At 35.4% G+C, this 23105-nt stretch overlaps 3 protein-coding genes and 1 non-coding gene across 7 annotated transcripts; 2 read left to right on the top strand and 2 right to left on the bottom strand.

Moving 5' to 3' along the window:
* The first annotated feature begins 1178 nt into the window (after positions 1-1178).
* Positions 1179-6930, top strand: LOC141666971 (protein LATE ELONGATED HYPOCOTYL-like). 4 transcript variants are annotated; one of them, XM_074473240.1, is made up of 8 exons: positions 1179-1336; positions 1454-1553; positions 1712-1830; positions 2174-2285; positions 2597-2658; positions 4468-4695; positions 4862-6235; positions 6325-6930. In XM_074473240.1, exons 3-8 carry the CDS (start codon positions 1786-1788, stop codon positions 6715-6717), a joined length of 2214 nt encoding a protein of 737 aa, XP_074329341.1. In that variant the 5' UTR covers positions 1179-1336; positions 1454-1553; positions 1712-1785; the 3' UTR covers positions 6718-6930. The 4 variants fall into 4 exon arrangements, with proteins under 4 accessions (XP_074329341.1, XP_074329338.1, XP_074329340.1 ...); XM_074473237.1 differs by having other exon boundaries at positions 1708-1830; XM_074473239.1 differs by having other exon boundaries at positions 1454-1590.
* A 567-nt stretch (positions 6931-7497) lies between these two features.
* On the top strand, positions 7498-8633 carry LOC141666974 (uncharacterized). Its single transcript, XM_074473242.1, has one exon. It carries the CDS (start codon positions 7726-7728, stop codon positions 8341-8343), a length of 618 nt encoding a protein of 205 aa, XP_074329343.1. The 5' UTR covers positions 7498-7725; the 3' UTR covers positions 8344-8633.
* A 582-nt stretch (positions 8634-9215) lies between these two features.
* LOC141666973 (uncharacterized) lies at positions 9216-17196 on the bottom strand. Its single transcript, XM_074473241.1, has 10 exons — positions 16840-17196; positions 14560-14629; positions 13877-14001; positions 13238-13346; positions 13097-13160; positions 12956-13011; positions 11735-11842; positions 10804-10953; positions 9857-10027; positions 9216-9632 (listed from the first exon to the last, which is right to left on the bottom strand). The coding sequence occupies exons 1-10, from the start codon at positions 17073-17075 to the stop codon at positions 9399-9401; spliced, it is 1323 nt and encodes a 440-aa protein (XP_074329342.1). The 5' UTR covers positions 17076-17196; the 3' UTR covers positions 9216-9398.
* Positions 17197-20581: 3385 nt separating this feature from the next.
* Positions 20582-20688, bottom strand: LOC141670217 (small nucleolar RNA R71). The gene has a single exon (XR_012554458.1). It is a non-coding gene; the product is annotated as a small nucleolar RNA R71 (small nucleolar RNA).
* Between the last annotated feature and the right edge of the window lie 2417 nt (positions 20689-23105).

Below are 23105 nucleotides of genomic sequence, written 5' to 3'. Positions count from 1 at the left end.
GATAAACCATCACTCTTGTTGAGCAGCTATGATCCAATTTTTTTTTGAAAATATACATGCTCGTTCAATTGTGATTCTGAAAATAAAAATTGATACTTATTTGTCATAAACATTTAAATTAAATGAACTTTTATATCACATTATTTTTTTATTACTAGATTTGTTTACAATAATATTTTGTAAATCCATTTTGAAGATTAGGTATAACCTAAATGGAAGATATTGGCAACATATGAATTTAAAAGAAATATATAATTTAATTAATTTTGTTAAATTGTTTATTAAAGTTATTAAGAATAATTTTTTTCCCTAAGTTCAATAATTATCATAATAAAATTAAATATTTTATATTATTGCATTTTGCACTGAATCAGTATATCTTTTTTGTCGCATAATAAATTTAAAAAATATTTACGTACAAATAGTTGCGGATTACTTTTTAAATATTAAAATCTAAACAATAAATTTCTTCAAAACAATCTAGCAAAAAAATAGGGAATTTATAAAAAATATAACTTATTGTAAAAATACTATCTTATTTTGAAAATATTTACAAAACTATAATATTACATTATAAATTGTATTTATTTTGAATTGTGTAACAACATTAGGTTGTATTTCATGTTACATTATATGTTGTAATATGATTATAAATTTGCAAATATTTTTTAAAATTTAAGTTGCAGACATGTTTGGAAAATGGTTGTAGAACCTATTTTCACAAATATATTTAGAAAAATACAGTATTTTTACAAAAATCTTTAAAATTGAAGAAATAAAATATTAAAGAAATGGGAGAAATTAAAAAGGAAAATAAAAAGGTGGAACCCACATCCGGTAACGCCACGCAGACCTACCCCGTGCAAGTAGTTCCACATAAGGTGAGTTTGTGGTTGAAATTAAACCCAAAGTGGTCCAAACTCAAAACAATGCAAGTAGTATATACACTTACATACATTATACATACAATGTAGTAATAAACGACTAGTAGTGGTTGATGTCTTCTGGGTGTTGAAAAGAAAAGGAAAAGTGCAAGCCAAGGGTGAGTTCTTTAAAAGTCACACACCACTATAATCACGACACTTGTCACCACTACACCACCTCATTTCATCTCTGCTCCTTTGTAGCCTCATATTTTTATCCTCCTGCATCTTGTAAGAAATTATTAAAAATACCCCCAGAAATTATAGTGGCTGAGAAATGAGTAGCACTTTTTATTTCACCTATGTCTTCTTCATCTTCCTCTTCTTAAAATCATTATATTTTTAGTCCCTTTTCTTTTATTATTTTTTAGATCACTTATTACACAACCAGATCTAAACAGCTCTCTATTAAGGTATGTATCACCATATGACCTTGTCTCCTTCATCATCTGTCTGTACTTTGTTGTAATTGTACCTGTTTTTAATTGGATTCAATTGTTTGTTGATTTATTTTATATGTGTTTGTGTAGGTTTTTGTGATTGATTGAGTAGTGTGGATTGGAACTGTAGGGTGATAAGCAATGGACGATGATTTGCTGTTATAGCTAGCCTAACCAGGATGGATTTCTGGTTTATTTCCACAATTCATATGCGTCCTTTTGTTATAGTGTGTTTTATTCTCTCTTTGCCTAACAGGGATCGATTTTTGCCTCTTTTTTCGTGTTTTCGTTCTTGGCTAAGATATAGTTACTTGCTCTTGTTTTCTCTTTGTCTTTGTGCCTAGTAAGTAAATGAGAGAAGGCTATCACTTTCCTGTATCACTGCTAGCCTGCTTTTTTCGCTCTCGTTGTTGTCGCCCTACATGGACACCAATTACTCTTCTGGAGAAGAACTTTTGCATACTAAGGTCACTTCTCGCTATTCACCCTTTATTAGTAACTTTTTAGTGGATCGTATTTGTTAAGTTACCAGCTCTTTTAAGGTGTCAGGATGAGTTCTTTATTGGATCATATATTATTATCCTAGCATTTTCCCTCATTCAACTGGTAACTTAAAAGTATTCACTCCTTTTAACGGTTTAGTCGATTATAATACTTGAATACTCGCATACACATGTATCCTCTAATACTCAACCCGATTCTTGGACCTTTTGTTACCAAGAGAAGAGTACTAGGCTACAATGCTTGGGATTCCTATTCACTTGCTCTGCCACTTCTAAATTTACGATCATTACCTTGTTACATGTCTAGACAAGGAAACCTTACACAATTACCAAGCAACGCGAGCGATGGACTGAGGAAGAGCACACTAGGTTTCTTGAAGCTTTGAAACTTTATGGCCGTGCTTGGCAGAGAATAGAAGGTGCCATTCTTACCTCTTTTACTTCTCCTTGCCTGTTTTCCCTTATCCGCTGTTTTACACTTATATAATTGAAGGTATCATATTAAATTTATCATGCTAGTCCAAATTTCAAATCATGAATAGATTAAGTGTTCACAACCTCAAGAATTTGTTATTCCGGTGAACGTATCTGAAATATATGTTTCTGTGTTTTCAGCTGAACTGAACACTTCGGATATTTATTTCTTTTTCTTACCTTAAAAGGTTACCCCCAATCGGAGACCTATTCGTGATCTTCTTTTTGCTTTGCCTTATTGTCTTGTGGTGCACAGAACATATAGGAACCAAGACTGCAGTGCAGATCAGAAGTCATGCACAGAAGTTCTTTACAAAGGTTAATCGGTACCTTCTCATTTTATTCCTGTCTTAATATATTTTGTCACACGTGCGCACACACACAATGGTAGTAAGTTTCAACATATGCATGTGAATATATATACACAGACACACACCACGCGACACCACGCCGTAGTAAGTTTTGACATATCACATATGCATTTGAATAGGAGTGTTAGCATGTTCCTGATCTGAGCGCTTAGCTGATTTTGTATGGAAGTCAGTAATTTAACAATTTAACCAATGTACCAATGATTTCCCTCTTACAGTCTTGCCATCATTTTGTTGTTTCACATTCATTGGTACTTGCTGTTCTCTAATCAATATTTTGTTGTGGATAAATTGACAATAGTGAATACATTAAAAAGACACATCTCCCTATGCAATGTGAAAGCCACTGAATAAAGAGAAAAAATAATCATAACCATAACAATCGATACAAGGTGTCCTATCCCGTCAATAGTTTGATTTCCTTGAGTGATTATAGAAAAATGTAGCAGTACTCCTGTGTTGTAGGTACCTCCTCTTTAAAGATAGGGAAAAAAGTGCACATCCACTGCCTTGTGGAATTTAAAAGTAGATCATGTAAAACAGATTTCAGATGATATGAGGACACTGAAGAGGATTTCAGAAGATGCTTCATCATGTGTACGGAGAACTCTTTTTTTTTTACTCAAAAAATGACTGCGCTAGAGTAGGATAAGAGTATCGTGCATAGAAGACAGTGGCAGTTCTTAGAATTGCTATAGTAATAGGTCCTTTGTCTAATCACTCAAACAAGTTTTTTAAGAATTAGATATTATCCTTCAATATGTCAAAAATATTTATTTATCTGGTAAGCATCATCTATACAACTATACAAGCATGCATACAGAGTAAGTGTATGGCCTGTGGCAGAACCAGATTTTCTTTCCTGGAGGCACCTGAAAAATAAATTAACTATACATGACAAAGGTACACTCAGTCAAACACAACTTCAAAAACTTAGCTGACTGCTGTGCTGGCAGGAAGGAATTTGAATCATAATTTGTGAATTTGAATAAATCCCGTTCAATGTTTAATTGTTCACTGGACGGTACTAGTGTGGAGTACATTATAAAATTTATTTTGTAGTGGCAAATGCTTTTCTTGGTAGAATTTAAACACTGTTTAACTTAAAGAAATGATTGTCATTACTTGGGGCAAATAATAATACATGAATATTTCCTAGAAGTTATTCATTTACTCCGTTACAGGATCACATGAAGATAATTATTATGGCAAAACATGCAGCAAATATAATTTGATTGTCACACTCACACTGGAGATCTAACATGCAGTTTTGACATATATATACAAGCATTCTTGATGTTATTAATCTATTAATTTATTTTATATAAAAAAATCACATATTTAGAATTCAAAATGAAATATGAAGGGGGAAAAGCTTAAATAAAAAGTATATATTATATTATGATAAAACAAAAATAACTGATATATATACTCAAAAATCTTTTTGAAATAATAAAAAAAATGCCTTGCTGCCTTGCTACTGAGGAGTGAGAAATAATTGATCCACTTTCCAAAAGTACTACTGTAATTTAAATATGAATGAAATCTCTTGCACATTGTTAATCACAGAACATAGAAGTATATAGGCCTTTATCTTTATGCACATATACAATACGAATTTCTAGTTTTAAGAATCTATGCAATGGTCTTTGTGTCTGTATTTTGGTCAAGGTTCAAGTCTGCTGCCGCTTTCTGTGCCAAAAGGGTTTACATTGATCTGTTGAACTAACATGATGCATATTCTCTGTGTATATAGCTGGAGAAGGAGGCTCTTGTTAGAGGACTTCCGATTGGACAGGCTATTGACATTGAAATACCTCCTCCACGTCCTAAAAGAAAACCAAGCAATCCTTATCCTCGTAAAACCAGTGTTGGAACGTTGAACTTACAAGTTGGAACGAAAGATGGGAACCATTTAATATCCAATTTTTCTCTGCCCTCCACTGCACATGTACCAGACTTGGAAAAAAAAGAAACTCCTGAGGTACACATATCTTTATGCATGAAAGCTTTTAAGAGCGCTTTATGGTGTCTTCATTTGTCCCAATTTCGAAGTATGCATTCTTAAAAGTCAAAAGTGATCTATGGTTGTCTTTATTTGTTATACTTTTGTCCAATTTATCCAACTTGTGTTTTTCTTCTATCCCTAGAAACAAAGTGCTAATCAGCAGATTGAAATTGTAAAGAATAATCAAAATGGGGGTGATTGTGCTGAAGCATTTTCCTTTTCCCAAGAAGCTCTTTCCGCCCCTTTGTTTTCAGAAAATAAAAGTACTGTGTCAAAGACGACATCTACTAGTCATTGCAATTTTAAGGAGTTTGTTCCCAATTTCCAAGAGGTAGTTAACAAAGATGCAACAAATAAATCTGAACTAACCTTCATAGCTAATGGTGGCCGAAATGACAAAGAACATGATACCAAACAGTTGGTTGGAGATCTTCTTCCTTCTGACTCTGCAAAATTTGTAAACTGTCAGTCCTCACATGAATTGTTACAAAAACAGAAAGTAAATGAACTGAAGCCTCCTGTAAATTATGGTATATTGTCATCATATGATATGCAAGCTGCTGCAAATTATCCGAGACATGTACCCGTGCACATTGTGAATGGAAGCCTTGGAATGAATAGTCAAACTGGTGCCGGTATGTTTGGTAACGTAGCTCCTGCTTTAACAACTGAAAATGAGAATAATTCGTCACAATCTCCAATTAATCATTTTCCAACATTCCACTCTCCTTTTGTCCCAGTACCAAATCCTCAAAGTGATTGTCACTCATTGCTCCAGATCCCTTCTACTTTTACTAGTCTTATTGCATCTGCTCTATTAGAAAACCCAGCTGCCCATGCTGCAGCAAGCTTTGCAGCTAGATTCTGGCCTGTTGCACACGTTGAACCTTCAGCAGATCCTCATGCAGATAAGTTAGATAATACAGCTCCTAGCCTTGAAGCACTTGCTGCTGCTACTGTGACAGCCGCGACTGCTTGGTGGGCATCCCAAGGGCTACTTCCCTTGTGTACTTCTTTTAATGCAAGCTGTACCAGCAGTGCTGCGCCCTTGATTGCAACAACAATGGATAACAGTGAAGCTAGAGTAAGCAATGATAAAAGCGGAGAGAACCCAGCTGATCTTCCCTTGAAGGATCAGCAGCTAGAGGCAAAGTGTTCAGAAGTTTTGCTAGAACATAAATCAGCTGTAAAGTCCCCACCTTTATCACCATCTGAGTCTGCAGAAGGTAAAAGTGAAAAGCTGAATACTAAGTTAAGTAATGTTGTCCCGGAGCAAGCTGAGGCAGTCACCAAAGCTCAAGATTTAAACAAAACAAAGGATCAAAAGCTGGTGGACCGATCTTCATGTGGCTCTAATACCGCTTCCAGTAGTGAAGTAGAAACAGATGCTTTGGAGAAGCATGATAAGGAAGAAGCAAATGAACCTGATTTAAGTCTCCTAGTTAGTGATTCCACTAATCGTCGTGGTAGATTTTGTAGCAATCTAAATGAATCCTGGAAAGAAGTCTCGGAAGGGGTAAGAGAACATTATTTAAGTTTAATATTATTCAAAATTCGATTTTGTTTTTCTATTCATTGTCAAAATTCCGGTGACTTATATTTCAGGGGCGACTGGCTTTTCAAGCATTGTTCTCTCGAGAAGTATTGCCACAAAGCTTTGCATCTTCGTATTGCCATCAAAAGTACAGTATTGGGGAGGAGAAGCAACACCCATACGAGGAAGAAAACGAGAGATTACAATTTGATATGAACAAAGCATGTGGAAGTAATAAATCTGTGGAGCATAATCTTTCCTTTACAAGTGGAAGCAATGAGGGAGAGGGAACACTGAATTTGGGACTTGGATGTTTGAAGTTCAAAGCCCGCCGAACAGGGTTTAAACCTTACAAAAGGTGTTCAGTGGAGGCCAAGGAAAGTAGGGTAGCAGCATCTACAATGAATCAAGAAGAAGGCAAGGCTCCTAAAAAAATGCGCTTGGAAGGAGGTGCTTCCCATTGATGGTTGGCAGCACAAGCATTTGAAGAGCCTTTGTTATAATCGTTTTATCTATCATAGTTATGTAACTCATGAGACTTTGTTGTGTAGGTGTCTACTAAATATTTTTAAATGTATATTACGTGCTCTCTGTGGAGAAGCACTGGGAGACTTTTGAGAAAACCTAAGAAGAATTTGTAAAGAAATTAAAGTGTCCTTTGTTGTGGTTGCTTGTTCCTCCAAGTCTGTGGTAAAAAGGGAAAAAAAGCTTGCATTTGCATCATCTCTGGCTATCGTGCAAGACTATGTTAAGGCCAACCATTGGAAGATAAGCTCTTTACTTAGATCCATCTTCTGATTCTGAGTCATAAATATAAGAAAAGTAAAGGATAACACACTTGTACATTAGGTGGAATCTCATGATCATTTTTGTTTAAAACTACATCACTCGCAGTGCATGCTCCTCTAGTCAATTTTCATAGTTTCCATTTTGTTAATTTGTTACAAAAATTTAAACCTATATTAAATAATTTTCCGTAGCTTAAGGTAATTAACAAATGATAAAAAAAAATCCCACTAAAACGCCAATCTTGTGTGAAGAAACCGGCCTAAACTCATACAGTAGTTTGAAAGATTGGACCGACTAAAATTTAAAACCTTTAATACACCCCTAGCCGACACTCTCAAAGGAAGCAACCACATGACACATAATACAAAGGATACAGCTAAGCAGCCAAGCTGTAGAAATGAACAGCTAAGCACCCAACCTGTAATGGTGTTTCTTATATTCTTTTAACACTGCTAAAATTTTATTTGACCAACCGCATTGACAGATACATCCTTCCTACTTTCCCCTCTCTCTTCTCTGTCACAGCTTTACTCGTACACAACAACAACATTGTATATCTCACCTTGTTCTACCTCTTGCAACCACAACACTTAAATCTCACTTATTGTTTGGTTTATTCTTCTTCTGACATTCTAGTACTTCTTTCAGATTTTTAGGCTTATCAACAAAGAAATTACACAATTATGAGCTCCATGTTGCAGAAGGCTGGAACTACTTTCTTGCCTTCATCTTTAACCACCAAAAACCAGCTCCCAGTCTCCACAAATGGGGATCACTACTCATCTCGCAATACGAAGAAGACCAGCAGTAGTCCTGCTGTCGGTGCAGGAGTTGATGTTGGCAATGATAACAACAATGATGAAGTACCAAAAGGCATTCGGAGGAGGTTATCCTCATTATCTCTCAACAAGCTTCAAGACTCGATAACTTCCTCCATTCCTAAGGATTCATTCAACAACATGAGATCGAAATCCTCACAGGGTTTGGAGCATGCAGGAAGCTCCATCAGGAAATGGTGGGATTTAGGATGGTCCTGGATCCTGTCAAGAAAGCCAGCATTTGCGCAAGATCTTGAGATGAATGACGAAGAAACATCCTTCCTAGGCTCCCACAACAAGGGTAGCTGGCTGCACCTCTTCTACAAGGTCCGGTCTGAATTCGATAAGATCCTATCCCTCCGTTCCTCCTCCAATCTCACCCTTCCTCAAACCTTCAAGTATGATCACATCAATAATGGAGTCGAGAACAAAAGATCATCATCAATGAACTCCATCCCCTTCCCATCTGGAGGAGGCCGGTAGATAAGTACTAAATACAATATATGCACACATAAGATTATTCACTTGTTTGGGACTCTTTGTTGGTTCTATGTCCTACTCCTTCCCCTTTTGTGGGCTGTTGAAAGGGTTGGTAGATCGATTCGAGCAAGGTCATTATTCATTCTTTTTCTATTTTCTGTGACTAAATTAGTGTGTTAATATTTACTTTTATTTATTTATATTTTTTTGTGTTCTAAGCAGCTACAATCAACCTGTTTACTGTAATTCCACTTTCAGAATTCATAATGTTACCGTCATAATTGTGCCTTCCACATTTAGTTTATTTTGGTGGTTCACTTATTTACGGAGAAATGCTAGAATTCTCAAAATCGTTTCTGAAACCATTCTCAAATGCGTAGTCCCACAAATAAAAAACACGTCATGTGTCATTTGAGAACGTTTTCGGAGCGATTTTGAGGTAAGATGTAGATTATTACTACCAACTAGTAACTATTAGTACCACATCCTTGCATAAAACTGGAACCTGTATAAGGTCGAACTATATGAAGGAAGGATCCTTAAAATATCATCAGTGTCATCGTACTGAAAGCACTGAAGCAACGAACAAGAAAAAGAAACTAAAACATATATAATACTCTCATATTGTAGTAGGTACTTGATGGATGAAAATAGTAGAAGAAAATGAAAGCAACGGTGTGTGTGTGTGTGTTTGTGTGTCTCCTACTTTAATACCTAGCTATTATCCTACTAACCACATATTGATTATATACAACCACAGTTGGAGTCCTCGCACAAAATAAAACCAATCATGGCAAAGGAATTGTTATCAAATACAAAACTAATATTTTCCTGTTTACAACGTGACTATCCCTTTTACAAATATAAGACTAATATGGAGCAAATTCTTTGAAGGATCTATCAATGTAAGAGTTGAAAAATTCTAAACTTTTCTTTCTGATTCATAGTTGGAACAAGAATTACATTATAGACTTTGGTAGATATAATAATAGAGAAACCGTAAAACATTAACATATATACATTTAATGGCTTTAATTATATTGAGGATATCCGATATTTCAGTCACTTAATTGTTTATTACCCATGTTAAAGTTGATCCAAGATGCGATCACATCTACAAGCATATCCATATCCTTTGAAATTCCTGCACGAAGTATAGTTGACTCTGCACCTAGTGCGTTGGCTACTTCTCTGGTAGCTGGCTCCCACGGTGTACCTGCAGTCAAATTTGCCAAGAACTCTCCTCCTCTGTTCACTGCCTCTGCCATTGTTGGGGGAACATCTGGGATAGCCTGGCACAAATTGAGTAAATTGGGTTGCATTCGATAAGAAATTTGGAAATGCTAAAATACTACTCAAAAAATTAATGACTCGGTGTCTGCCATCTGACACAAAACAATTGGTAGACAAGAAAAATAGGTTTTGCATTAATAACACTCATAAAACCTTAACAGAATGAGTTAGGTATATAATAAAATTCAACAGTCTGTCCATTTTAATTGTCTTTAGCACAAACCTGTTGTAAAGGAAGGCCATGATCCCCAGGTAATAGTCGAATTGACATATCAAGCATTGAGCTGATTGCCGAACCGGAGCCAAGGACCTGTGCTAAGGCGGGTGTTTCATCGATTGTATCGTCTTTAAATCGTATTAAAAGATTTCTGGATATACCGTAATAGGATTTTATCTGAAAATTGATAAACAAATGAATTTCAAAAAATGGGTTAGTAATAAACTATGCAAGTTTAGTAGCATGTGCCTAGCACGGGTTACCGATGTCTAATTGCTGGCTTAACAATTATTTAGACTACTTCACCCCACATTCTAGCTTCTCTTGCTCTGCCTTGCATCGCCACCTTTGTGTTTGTCAGTTCGTTCATGAGGATTGCCAGGGAGCAGCAGTCGGTTCACTTACTCCTATGTCTATATTACCCGGTTTTAACAATGTTAGAAATTTAAACAGTTTGCTATGACTTACGAGTGGGCTTTTAATTAATTGTATGGTAACTATCATGTGTCTGGATGTGCAAACCTCTTCGATATCGTAATATTGTGATGGAAAAGAGTATTTTAAGAAACAACAGAGTTGTGAGGTCTATCGGAGGGTTGTTTTAGGCTGTCACTTCTGATCTCATATTTTGTAGCAAAAGTCAACGCAACTTCATTTGTGGGTCTTGTTACAATCCCTTGGTACTTAAAGATAGAGATCAGCAAGTAGCCTTCTCTCTGGAGGACTTGTGTCCATCATTATTTACATGACGTGCAACGGTGCGCTTCTACACTATTTTTTTTTTTTTGCAACAATCCCTTTAAAAGAATTTTATAATGTAGTCATTTGAAAAACATAGTATCCACATAGACCTCGCGTACAACATGCAAGGATCATGGGTTAATACGGCAAAATCATGCAAAAAATGAGGTGACCTAAAGCATGTCTTTGTTTAAGATGGAGATTTAGTGTACCAGTCTTTGAGTTTCTTCTGGTTTTGGGATAAAATTTTCCCTTCCATTAACCAAATCCATGTACAACGAAGGAAGTTGCTCAAATAGAGGAAGAGCTTGCTTCACAATCGGGGGACTAAGATTCTGAAGTTGCTTTAGAGTCATCTCTGCCTGCACAACTTACTAGTTAAGTTAGTGTCCACAAATCTTCATGACTGATCATCTACAGCTTAAATTGACGGAGATGATGCAGATAACAGAACTTGCTAAAACTCAACTACTATAACCAGAATGTAAATCAAGCATATCTGCGGAACTAACCTAATGCTATATATCCTACTAACAAGGTGATTCTTTTACTCGACATAAATCAAGCATGTGGCTCAAAAAAAATAAATAATAAAAAGAACTTGACAGACATCATTTCCACTAGTTCCACTTCAATGCAGCTTTAGGGTTCCAGATAAATGAAGAGATAATAACATCCCACAGCGATTAGTATAGTAAAGTTTGAGGGCTTTATGAAGACAAGACTACAAGAAATCTGTACCAAACTTTCCAGTAAATTTGGAACAACCAGTACTTGGTAATTGAAATAATTTACTATGAAAACAAGACAGACATGAACAAAAAAGACTATCTGAGGTTTGAACATGCCCCTGGAACATGCACTGCCAGAGCTCAAAAAAATGACCATCTATCTCCTTTTCTTTGTTGCAGTTCCTTAATGAAAAAAGGGCTGATTAATATTAATCCTTATTTCAAGTCTCAACATTAATATCAACCAAGACATTATCTGACTAATATCTGAGAAGCACAAACGCTTCTTATCATGCTCAAATAACTCTATTCTTTATTATAACATAAGACAAAAAATAAATATCAAGCAGAAGAGCACATCATTAGCCCAAAGAAAACGATATAGTACTATGCTAAAAGTAAAAAATCTCACCCCAAGACGGAAAGTGGAAGATGATGCAATCTGAGACAGAAGAGGTCCAATATTTTGTGCCATTGGAACAATAACAGGTGAAAATAATGGTATGGCCATGCTTGCTTCCTATAAAATTAGCAACTGTTATCAAATTCAGAACTTTTAAAGAACAGAGTAATTTAGCACCTATTGTTTAAACTCTAAGGAATGGTCAAGTGTAGTAATTAGCAATTTGATCTTCTAACTGGGAGGGGCAATCTTGCATTTGATCATCTAACAGTTTCTGGAAACACACAAACTCGTCGAAGAGAAAATAAAATTCTCCGATGGCTGCAATAATTTCTTAAATAGTGTATCATAATGTTGATCATCTTATACAATGTCTTGTAATATATTATCTCTTAAATTGACTTGTTTCAGTTCAGCAACACAGCTTCTTATTTTTCCTTTAAAAGAAGGAATCAACACAAACCCGAGCAAGATTTAAAAGAATAAGAACATCAACTGAAAAGAAAAGATTTCTACAAATTGAAAATAAGTGTCCAGATAGATCAAACTAATTACGAGTTATGACAGGGTCCTTCATAAAAGCCTGAGTCAACAAGTATTTAATTACTTGGAGGTAACAAGCAATAAGGGTCTGATCTTTAACTCTCCAGACTACTGAATTATAATATGTTCTCTCTCAATACTGTGATGGACTGCTATCACTTCCACTCATCTAACAACAAAAATGAACACCAATAAAAAGAAATAAAACTTTTACTTCAATTATGATAACAGATGTCAACGATAATACAGATTAATAGGATAATGCACTTTCAAAAGGTCCAATCTCTCCCAATAATTTCAAACAATACTTATTTCTCGATGCCAAATTTTTCTCCATTCCTCAATTTGTTTCCCCCTTTTTATCTAGGTGTTAATATCTACATGTGCTCCTCTGTACTCTATTTCTCTGATGTATCCATGATTCTACCTCTCTTCACTATAATCTCCGATAAGTGAATAACAATAGTGAGGTGGGAAGGAGGTACAGGTAGGCCAAGGTGGAAGAAATTCTAGGCTAGGATGAGGTTATAAATTTAATTTTTTACACACCGGTCAACCAGGACAGGTGCTACTTGTGTGGCTAAAACATTTTCTCAACCTAGCAGCCCAATTGTCGATCACAACTCCAGTAGGTATTGCAAAGCGCTTTGACCAATACAGAAAGGTCAAATTAAATTAGACATATACCTTGTTATTAAATGCCATAAGTACATTCCCATTTCGTTGCACTGCATATCGTGAACCTGATTCACAGTGAAAACGACTAAGTAGCATAGTTAGATCTGCTAGACCGATTAAGGAAGATGAGGAAATGAATTATGTTTTTACCGATTAAAAGATGAACTAAAGATCCAAGGGAATGACCAAGTCCAAAAGTAGGAAGATCTTTCACCTGTAAAAAACACTTCAAATGGCAGAGCTGTGGGGGACAGAGTTAAAAAGTAATCTAAATTAATTAAATAAACTCACTGGTTCTTGTAGAAACCGAAGACACCTATCAAATTTAAATTGTACTTCATCTGCAATGAGGAAGTGATCAAATCCACTGGCATAAGGTGTTGCAATCACATACAAACCCCTAATATATAGCAACCAAACGGAGGAAGGGGTGTAAGAAAAGAATAAAGAGGACAAAAGTATTTGGACCAGCAATTAAGCCTCTAAATTTTATTTACTCCTTCCAAATCAACAAACATACATACACCAAAGAAGAAAAAACCATACAAGGAAAATAAAACGAAGGATGGGTTTGAGAAAAAGAAAGCCTTCAACAAAAATATAATACTGTAGTGCAACTTCTCACGGGACTTGTTCACCTACCTTTTATGTCGTACACTCGACGTATGTACATATCTTGTTCCTTCCAATTAAATTAATTACTTTTTATGAGAAATGCAATAAAAAGGATACAGTTCCACTAATTCCAATTTTATGTGATTCCCAAAGCATTTCTGTTTCCAATTTGTACATCCTACACTGGTGTTATGCACTATAAAGCTCATATTATACTCGCAAGTTAATTGTGACATGTGATAAAGTATATGGCACATGTTCAGGCAAATAATAAACTCAAATAAGTTTAAACTAATAAACAGTTTAGTCACCCACTTTTCTGAAAGCCTTTCTAGAAATAATCGATAGGTGAGCTGAGGGGCAGCACCGACAAATATGCCACCAACAAAATGTACAATGGCCCTTGGTGTTGAGTTTCTTGGTTTCAATATCCATGCACCCTGAGATAATGACAGTAATCTTACAAATATCCCTATAAACTGAGAATTGACTACGATATTATTGCATAATAATCTGACATTACAATACTCATCCTCTTTGTGAATATCAGCCTTCAGCCAAAGAGGGTGTTACAGAAAAATCAACTGCTTGGGAAGAGTCAAATTAGAACAGATGCTAAAAGTGTGAGAGTTATGGCTTGTTCCACAGATCCAGTAGACTGTACCTTTTATCTGGATATAAATGCCGAAGTAAGACCAAGTCCAAGGGTGTCAAGGTGAAGACTGTAATCAAACATTAATTTCAACACCTTTCCACATTGTTATCCTCATTCCTAAAAGTTCCACATGCAATTTCTTTTTTTTGCTAAATCCACATCTGCCTTGGTTAAAAAGTTTCAAGATTCCATTTCTATCTAATATATGAGTTCATTGACTGTGCCATCATAGTATTATACAGTTCTTTTAACTCATACTCAGTAGACGAGTTGATGCGGAGCAAGAAATTAAAAGATTATAATCATATGAATAAAGATGATGATTTATCTTATCAAAGGATACCTCAACTTCATTCCAATCTCCTGAGCTACCGGAACCAACTTGAGATTGTACCACAGTCTCCGTAAGTACTCTGCAAAAGAAGAGGAGATTAGTGGTGTAGTTTGATAAAGAAGAAAATTAAGACGAGGCATTTAATAGGCTATATAATTCAATTGATTAGTTAGTTGAGCTTCTCCCAAATGCAGGAAGATTAAGATTTAAAAAGAAAGATTGTTAAATAGAAAACTTCTGGCATCACACAGTGTTGTAAGGTTAGCACTTAACACTATCACAATTATCTTTGCCATATATAGGGAAACAACAAAATAACTTCAATATAATAAAAAAATCACATTATAACATATGGTATTGTTAATGGAGGACACTGGGTTATGCCAAAATATAGCTTTACTTATATATTGATCGAGAACACTACATCCTGCCTTCATATATGTGTACAAACCAATTAAGACAACTAAATTGGAGAGACAACCAAATGAAAGTTCCTAGCAATAACAATGGTGAGGCCACAAGATTATTCGCAAATATACTATTTCTGCCATAATTTTAAATGCAACAAAGGTTCAACACTTATACCTCAACTTTTGTTTGGTAGGCATCAGAAAGCATTACAGGTCGAGACAGAGATTGGTTTATTACTGTTAAGCAAAAAAGTAGTTATTGCATAATGATATATTAATCTGTATAGATATTTCGTATTGATTTTATTCCTGTATTCTAAGTATTTGCATGAAATTACAATTTTATTTAATAAATATAATTGTCTTAGTGTAGGTAATAAGATGTCTCTAAGTATTCACAACTCATAGGTGAGCGAAGTAGCAAGGATTGGTCGGTTGACCGGAAGAGAACAAGAAAGTGGGAAAAGCAAGCATCTAATGAATCACAAGATAGGGGTGAAGCCAAACATCTTGGCGGAATGATTAAAGTATTAAGGATTTGATTTGGAGTAGCATATATATGAACTATGAAGTAATACAGATTTGAATTTTTGGGCAGCTTTTGCAACTTACATTGTTGGACCATATCTCAGGGTTCAAGAAGTTCAATTGAGGCGATCCAACAAACTTTGAGAAGTTAAAGAAAGGATCTTTAATTCAAGTATGAGCTCAACATTAAACTATAGAATTAAGTAATTAACAGCCCAGAAACGGAGCAAAAACAGCTAGCTCAAATTTACCTTTTAAAATCCTATTTAGTTCTGGAAACTATCTTGTATGTTCATTGCAGCATTAAAAGTTGTATATGTTCGAGGTACAAATCATATTTCAATATTAGGTAAGCATTGAATTAGATTAATTAGCCATATAATTTGGTGTCATGTGTGAGTTAGTGAGTTTATGAGGGAAGGAAGATAACGCCTTGCAACAACCAGTGAAAGGATATTCTTTGATCTACTTTCTTCATGATATGACTTGTTTAATTTTCTATTATTCTCTCATAAACTAAAGTTCCTTGGCTAAGGTCGTGTAAAGCTTATTTTATGTAATTGATTTCTTTAAATAAATATATATTTGATAAAGTTATCTTTATAGTTGTTACATGTATTATGCTCTCAAGGAGGTAGTAATAATAACATGACAATCAAAGAGCACATTTAGTTGCCAAGCATCATGTAGAGTAGTTCACAAATAATATAGGCAAAGATTTTGGAAATGCAGAGTTAATATTAACCACCAAGAAGACCAAGGACATATATGCAAGGAAAACTTCATTAGACGAAGAAAGATGCACGGGAGTGGAAAATATTGCAACATAATGAGTCACAAGTGCAACAAGTTGAAAGGCCAATCGATAACCATGCTGTAAAGATTTGCATACCAAAGAATTTCCTAATTTCCAGTTTTCAACTCTTTTTTTTGCCAAGAAAAATTGAAATTTTATTAGAACTTCAAATCGTTGTTCAATACATGATAAAATTCAGGGAAAACATTCTCCCTATTCCATATTTAAGTTTTCAATTTAAATTATATTCAAGTAAACTCCAAATTAAAGGTACAACCCGAACATGTAGCAAAGAGTTAGAAAATTAAGAATTACGTTACATGTCTTTTAAGATGAAGCTTTTCCCTATGGATAAATGGAGGTTTTCTATAGTATTCACTTGAAATTTGCCAAAATTCAAAAAACTAAAATCATATTATAAAGTCTTACAAATTCATTTTAAACATGTTAATTACTCCAGAAAAAGTTGCATAACTATATAAAAACATGATAATCACAAGTAAGTAATAATCTGAGGAATTGAGGAAGATTAGAGAGAGTAGGGGAGAAACAAACCTCTCAATCTGGGAGTAAAGCTGGAGAGGATTTCTGTCTGGTTTATTATTGATATCAGTGGTAGTATCATTATAATTAGAATTGTAGTTGCAATATATTCTTGTATGGGATACACTGCTGCTGCTGCTGCTGCTGCTAATAAGTTGATTCTTACAAAAGAGAGTGTGATGAAATTGGCGGTGCTTGAATAAACTAAACTGAATAGGAGGAGGAGTTAGCAACCAACTTCCAGCCATGATCTGATTGATGATAATAACTTAACTAAACTTTCAGTTTTGTCAAGTACAACCCCTATTCTTACATCCCCCAAATCTAATTTGGTGTTGGACAAATAAACACCCTACCAGTACCGGACATAACATACTTAACTTGCGTGGTCCACATTGTATTGTATGTACCTTCCGTAGTTACGTGCTTATATTTCTAATTTCCTAAACTGTCATTTATCGTTCATACTTAAATACGATTAAATAAGATTATTTGTTCCCTTTAGCATAAACAAATTGCAAAATACTTGTAAGATTTATAATAGTCCTTTTTAATCTTTTCTTTCAACACATCTTTTATTTTCACTACAAGGTGAGAGTAAATTTCCTGAGAATTATCTCACCAAACATTTTTTCTGAGATATGTACTTAGATCAAATGAAAATATTATTCATTTTCCTTATTAAATAATTTCTACTTATTTCACTTTCCTTATTACTCCCTCCGTCCCACTGAATTGTTTATGTTACTTTTCGGCATGCTTTTCAATACTCGTTTAAAGTATAATTTCATAATATTTTTTTAATTTTTTTCTCTGAATAAAAGTTTTAATAAAACTTTTATTCAAATAAAAAAAATTATAAAAAAACGTTATGGAACTATACTTTATAGAATACTCGAAATGTGTGCAAATAGTGTACATAAACTATCCAATAGGACGGAGGGATTACATAATTTCTATTTATTTTATTTCACGGGGTCCCTCGTGAACTTTATTCACTTAGAGTATCTCCGATGTGGTTGGCTATAATGATTGGCTATAATGATTGGCTACATTGGACCTGTAAGATATTATGTAAAATTTGCTGAACTTGTAAGACATTTTGCTTCAATGGTATTTTGGCTATAATTTAAAAATAATATGTTATTAATATTTTAGATTGTTATAAATAGAATATATCACTTTAATATGGTAATAACTGATGTGTAATCTTGTTACAGATTTCTTACAGGCCTGTAGTGAATGGACTAATGTAGTCATACATAGGAGGTTGGCTATAGATTTTTTGAAGAGGTTGACTATATTTTTTATTTTTGGTATGCCAACTCAATTTTTAGATAAGGGTTCTTTATGCTTGGAGATTCTTTTACAAGATATGAGTTTATTAAATTTTTTGTTAAAAACATGACTTTGCAACTTAATATTACTAAAAAAAATTACAACTGAAAGATTTATTAAAACTGTATCTTTTTAAGAAACCCGTCAATGAAAAATCTGTATCGAATGTGTTATGCCCGAAAATTGGTATAAACATTATTTAGATTAAGATTGATAAAATAGTCAAAATTGAGGTACAAACACCTAAAATAAAGGAGCAGATAAGACGACCCTCCTTTATGGAAGGAAAGTAGACGCTGTTTAGTGGCATTTATGACACTTTATAATGCTCTAATAAGCTTTGAATTGATGCATTTGTACGCAAGGTGTTAAGTGTTTTAACGTGTTTTCTAGTATTTTTGCATTTCATGCATTAATCTGTGAATCGGGTGAATTAGCATTGTTTTAGTGCTAATTTGGTGTTGTCAAGGTGGTGTTGGAATAAAAGCTCGTGGAAAGCCGGCTCGAAGCAGCAAGGAAAAAAGATGAAATCTGAGTTTTTCCCAGAAGGACGGCGCGGCAGCGCTGTTATAGCGCGCGACCGTGCCAGGATTCCAGAATGGCAGCACGCCCGCGCTGTGATAGCACGCGGCCACGCCGGTGCGAAAAATATGTATCCTGATTCTAATTCGTTCTAAGTGGGGAGACTTCCAGATTCCAAAGGGATGCTATATATATTCAAATAAGAACGTTTTCAGAAGAGAGACGTACCAGAGCGCAAGGAGAGTCGTAAGAAGACCGTTTTAGCACGATTCAACGAAGACAAAGAAGATCTTATTTTTACTTGTGAATCTTTGTTTTAAGTTGTATTTGGATGCTAGTTTTCTTACTTGTGAACCTTACTCTTGTTTTGTACTTGGTTTTATTTATTCGTTATAAAGACTACGTTTGTTATACCATGCTTTCATCGGAACCCACGTTGATGATGAGTCCGATCATGGGCTAATCGTTATCGTGGGGTTCTAGCGGATTTATTTAGGGATTTTTTTAGTTAAATTGTTTTGATACGTTAGTATGTGGTGATTGATTGATATCCTAGTATTGGTTGTGCGTATTCGTCTTATGAGCGTCGCGAACTTATAAGATTGTGTGTTAATTCTTAATGAAGCGACAGTGAATTTAAGGATTTAGAACTTGCCATGCTAGCATAGGTTCATGTATTATTGTTATACATGATTCGTAGGTAATTTTACCCATCTTACTTGCCCTGTGTAATCAAGATAGATAACTTGTGCTTAAACCGTTATGTTGTCAAATTCTATAGACATATAGGGTCTCAATATAATTGGTATCTATTCAGCTTCTATCTCTTTTGTGGATGTCTGGTAGTATGGTACTCGTGCAACGAAAGTTGACGTTTATCAGTTTTGTGTTGTCTGATTAGTGTCATCACCATTGCATGCTAAGGTTGAGAACAATAAGGATATTGAATGAAGTATTTAATGATGTTAGAATGCCATGTTTGTCATATATATTAATTCAGTCAATCTTAATTTCGTAGTTATAATAGTTAGTTAAATTCTTAGTTATAAACAACCTCAATTTGTTATCGTCTTCGCATTGAATAATAACCATACATTGTTGTTTAAGTGCGTGAATTAATTAGTTAACCAATATAGTCTCTGTGGGAACAAACTAAAAAAGATTCTATACTACTTGCTAACTCGTATACTTGCGTGTAATATTAGCGCGTGTTTAGCGACTAACAAGTTTTTGGCGCCGCTGCCGGGGACTGCAGTGTTAATTATTAGTTTATATATTTTCCATCAGTGGTCGTTAAAGTTCATTGACTCGGACATTGTTACTTAGCTATTTCCTTGTTTTATTTCAGGTACTCTAGCGATGGTGTATGCGTACGCGTTCGCGTACTCGTAAGAGAACACTGGATAAAGCCGATGAAGAAGTTGTGGTAGTTCGTAAGGAAGTTTTCGAGGAAGAAAAGAAGGTAGAAGAAGAAGAGAAAGTTGAAGAATCAACTTTAGTAGATATGGGTGATCAAACGGAAAATCCGAAGGCTTTGATGGACTATTCTCAGCCTAAGATTAATGATATTCAGTCAAGTATCATCAGACCAGCCATCAGGGATAACACTTTTGAGATCAAGTCAAGCACGATTCAGATGATACAGAACTCAGTTCAGTTTGGGGGTTCTCCTACTGAAGACCCCAACATGCACATCAGTGATTTCATCGAGATCTGCGACACTTTCAAGTTCAATGATGTGACTGAAGATGCTATCAAGCTGAGACTCTTCCCATTCTCTCTAAGGGACAAGGCTAAGTGCTGGTTATATTCTCTACCAGCAGGGTCTATCACCACTTGGGAAGATCTTACTCAAAAGTTTCTCACTAAATTCTTCCCTATGGCGAAGACTGCTGCAATCAGGAATTCTCTTACTCAGTTTGCTCAGCAAACAAGAGAATCTCTGTGTGAGGCTTGGGATCGATATAAGGAGATGCTAAGGAAGTGCCCACACCATGGCATGGCTGATTGGATGATTATCAACTGTTTCTACAATGGATTGGGTGCTACTTCTAGACTCATGCTTGATGCAGCATCAGGAGGAGTCTTGTGGGCTAAAAGCTACGATGAAGCTTATGAACTTATTGAACTGATGGCTGCTAATGTGTACCAGAATCCTTCCCAGAGGCTGACTCAGGGAAAAGTCGCAGGAATTCTGGAGTTGGACGCATCAACTACTATCGCTGCCCAACTTAAGGCTTTGACGATGAAGGTGGACACTTAGGCTAATTATGGAGTTAATCAAATTGCTAGTGTATGTGAGCTTTGTGCTGGTGCCCACGAGACTGATCAGTGCGCAATTTCTAGTGAATCAACTCAGTTTGTGAGAATTTCCAGCGATCGCAGCAACCAGTGCCAGCCACCTATCATCCCAACAACCGCAATCATCCTAATTTCAGCTGGAGCAACACTCAGAATGCGGTTCAACAACCTTATCAGCAATATCCAGCTAAGCAGTACAACCCCCTGGTTTTCAGCAACTGCAAAATGCACCAAGACAACAACTCCAGCTGCAACAAGCCAATGAAAAATATGAATTAGAGGAGTTGAAGCTTATGTGCAAGAGTCAAGCCGTTTCTATCAAGACCTTGGAAAATCAAATTGGGCAAATTGCCAATGCCTTGTTAAATAGTCAGCCTGGTACACTACCTAGTGACACTGAAGTGCCAGGAAAGAGGGAAGCTAAAGAGCAGGTAAAGGCAATCACTTTAAGGTCTGGAAAGGTTGCGAATCCCGAACAAACTCAAGAGTTGACTGAAGAAGCTGGGGCTGAGAAAGAAGTAGAGTAACATGATGAAAAAGTGGAACAATTTGAGAAGTTTCTGGAGGTGTTCAAGAAACTTCATATCAACATACCTTTCGCTGAGGCTCTTGAGAAGATGCCTAGTTATGCAAAGTTTATGAAAGGTATTCTCTCTCGGAAGGTGAAGCTAGATGATTTAGAGACAGTCGCTCTCACGGAAGAATGCAGTGTTGTGCTGCAACAGAAGTTGCCTTCGAAGTTTAAGGATCCAGGAAACTTCACTATTTTGTATACTATTGGAAAAGTGTCTTTTGACAGATGCTTATGTGACTTGGGAGCTAGCATCAATCTGATGCCTTTGTCAATCTTCAAGCAGTTGGACTTGCCTGATCCAAAACCGACTTATATGACCTTGCAGTTGGCCGACCGTTCTATTACATATCCGCGCGGTATTGTGGAGGATGTCTTGGTCAAGGTTGATAAACTCATCTTCCCTGCTGATTTCGTCATTCTTGATTTCGAGGAGGATAAGAAGATTCCCATAATCTTGGAAAGACCTTTCTTGGCAACTGGCCGAACCTTGATAGATGTGCAGAAGTGTTGTGCATATGTTGTGTACTTGATGATTTCATAAACAAAATACCTAAGTAGATTTTACTTAGTGAAATAATGTAACACTCGACGGATAAGAATTATAGTCCTGACGGATAACTCATTATAGTCCCGACGGATGATGACTTATTATCCATCGAGTGAGTAGCTTATGTAATAATGAGTCTGTAGCACATTTCTGCATACACCTTTGTATAGAGTCTGTAGTAGCATATAAGTCGTGTTGACTTTAACTAGATATGCAGAATATGTTGATTAATTGTACATAAATGATGTCTTGTAATTCTGCATAAATGAATTGAAGTCAAGTGTCAAAATAGCTACCGACGGATGATTAACAAAGCCATCGACGGATGATCAAATGGCTATCAACGGATGGTTTTATAGCAGTTGACGGATGATCAATGAAGCCATCAACGGATGATCATAAAGTCGACGGATGATCATGTACCCAACGGATAAAGAATTCAAACATCAGTTGACAGTGACAACTGGTCACATGCGTCGGGATGTATGCAAATGGAATGAGGAAGCCTATTAACTGGGTAATAGAGAACAAAGTAGCAAAGCATAAAAACTGATAGTTTTTATAATGATTCTATCTTTTGACTTTGTAATCTTGGTAATATATAAACCAAGAAGTAGCAAATAGAAACTAAGAATTTGAGATACAAAAAGTGAGAAACATTTGTAAGCAGAATCATTAGCATTTCTCTGTATTCTCAGTAGTTAAAATTTGTAAGCAGCTGTGAGCATTCTTGCACACAGAGTTCTCTCGATATAATATATATCTCTAGTGGAATTGTTTAAATCCACCAGAAAGTTTTTAAAGACTCTTGTTTTTAATTACTTATGTTTTGATTCACTTAAGTTTTTATTCCGCATTGTGCTAATCAAAACACTTATATTTGTATTCGAGTTTGAACATTTTTATTTTAAGAAAAAGGTTCAAGAATTCCATTCAACCCCCCTTCTGTAATTCTTGCTATATTGTTAAGGGACTAACAATTGGGTTCAGAGCAAG

The sequence above is a fragment of the Apium graveolens genome, chromosome 6 (assembly GCF_009905375.1).
Source record: "Apium graveolens cultivar Ventura chromosome 6, ASM990537v1, whole genome shotgun sequence".
NCBI classification, from domain to species: Eukaryota; Viridiplantae; Streptophyta; class Magnoliopsida; order Apiales; family Apiaceae; genus Apium; species Apium graveolens.
Note: the sequence above shows the minus strand (reverse complement) of the source record. Positions and strands in the feature narration are given on the sequence as shown.

Bases quoted from the DNA above. Each gene is read 5' to 3' on its own strand.
- LOC141666973 (XM_074473241.1), bottom strand. From the start codon at position 17,075: ATGGCTGGAAGTTGGTTGCTAACTCCTCCTCCTATTCAGTTTAGTTTA. The intron at 14,630-16,839 runs GTTTGTTTCTCC...CTTCTTTTGCAG, and splicing joins CTTTACTCCCAGATTGAGAG to AGTACTTACGGAGACTGTGG. The intron at 11,843-12,955 runs GTATATGTCTAA...CTAATTTTATAG, and splicing joins TTATGGCATTTAATAACAAG to GAAGCAAGCATGGCCATACC.
- LOC141666971 (XM_074473240.1), top strand. From the start codon at position 1,786: ATGGACACCAATTACTCTTCTGGAGAAGAACTTTTGCATACTAAG. The intron at 2,286-2,596 runs GTGCCATTCTTA...TGTGGTGCACAG, and splicing joins TGCTTGGCAGAGAATAGAAG to AACATATAGGAACCAAGACT. The intron at 2,659-4,467 runs GTTAATCGGTAC...CTGTGTATATAG, and splicing joins CACAGAAGTTCTTTACAAAG to CTGGAGAAGGAGGCTCTTGT.
- LOC141666974 (XM_074473242.1), top strand. From the start codon at position 7,726: ATGAGCTCCATGTTGCAGAAGGCTGGAACTACTTTCTTGCCTTCATCT.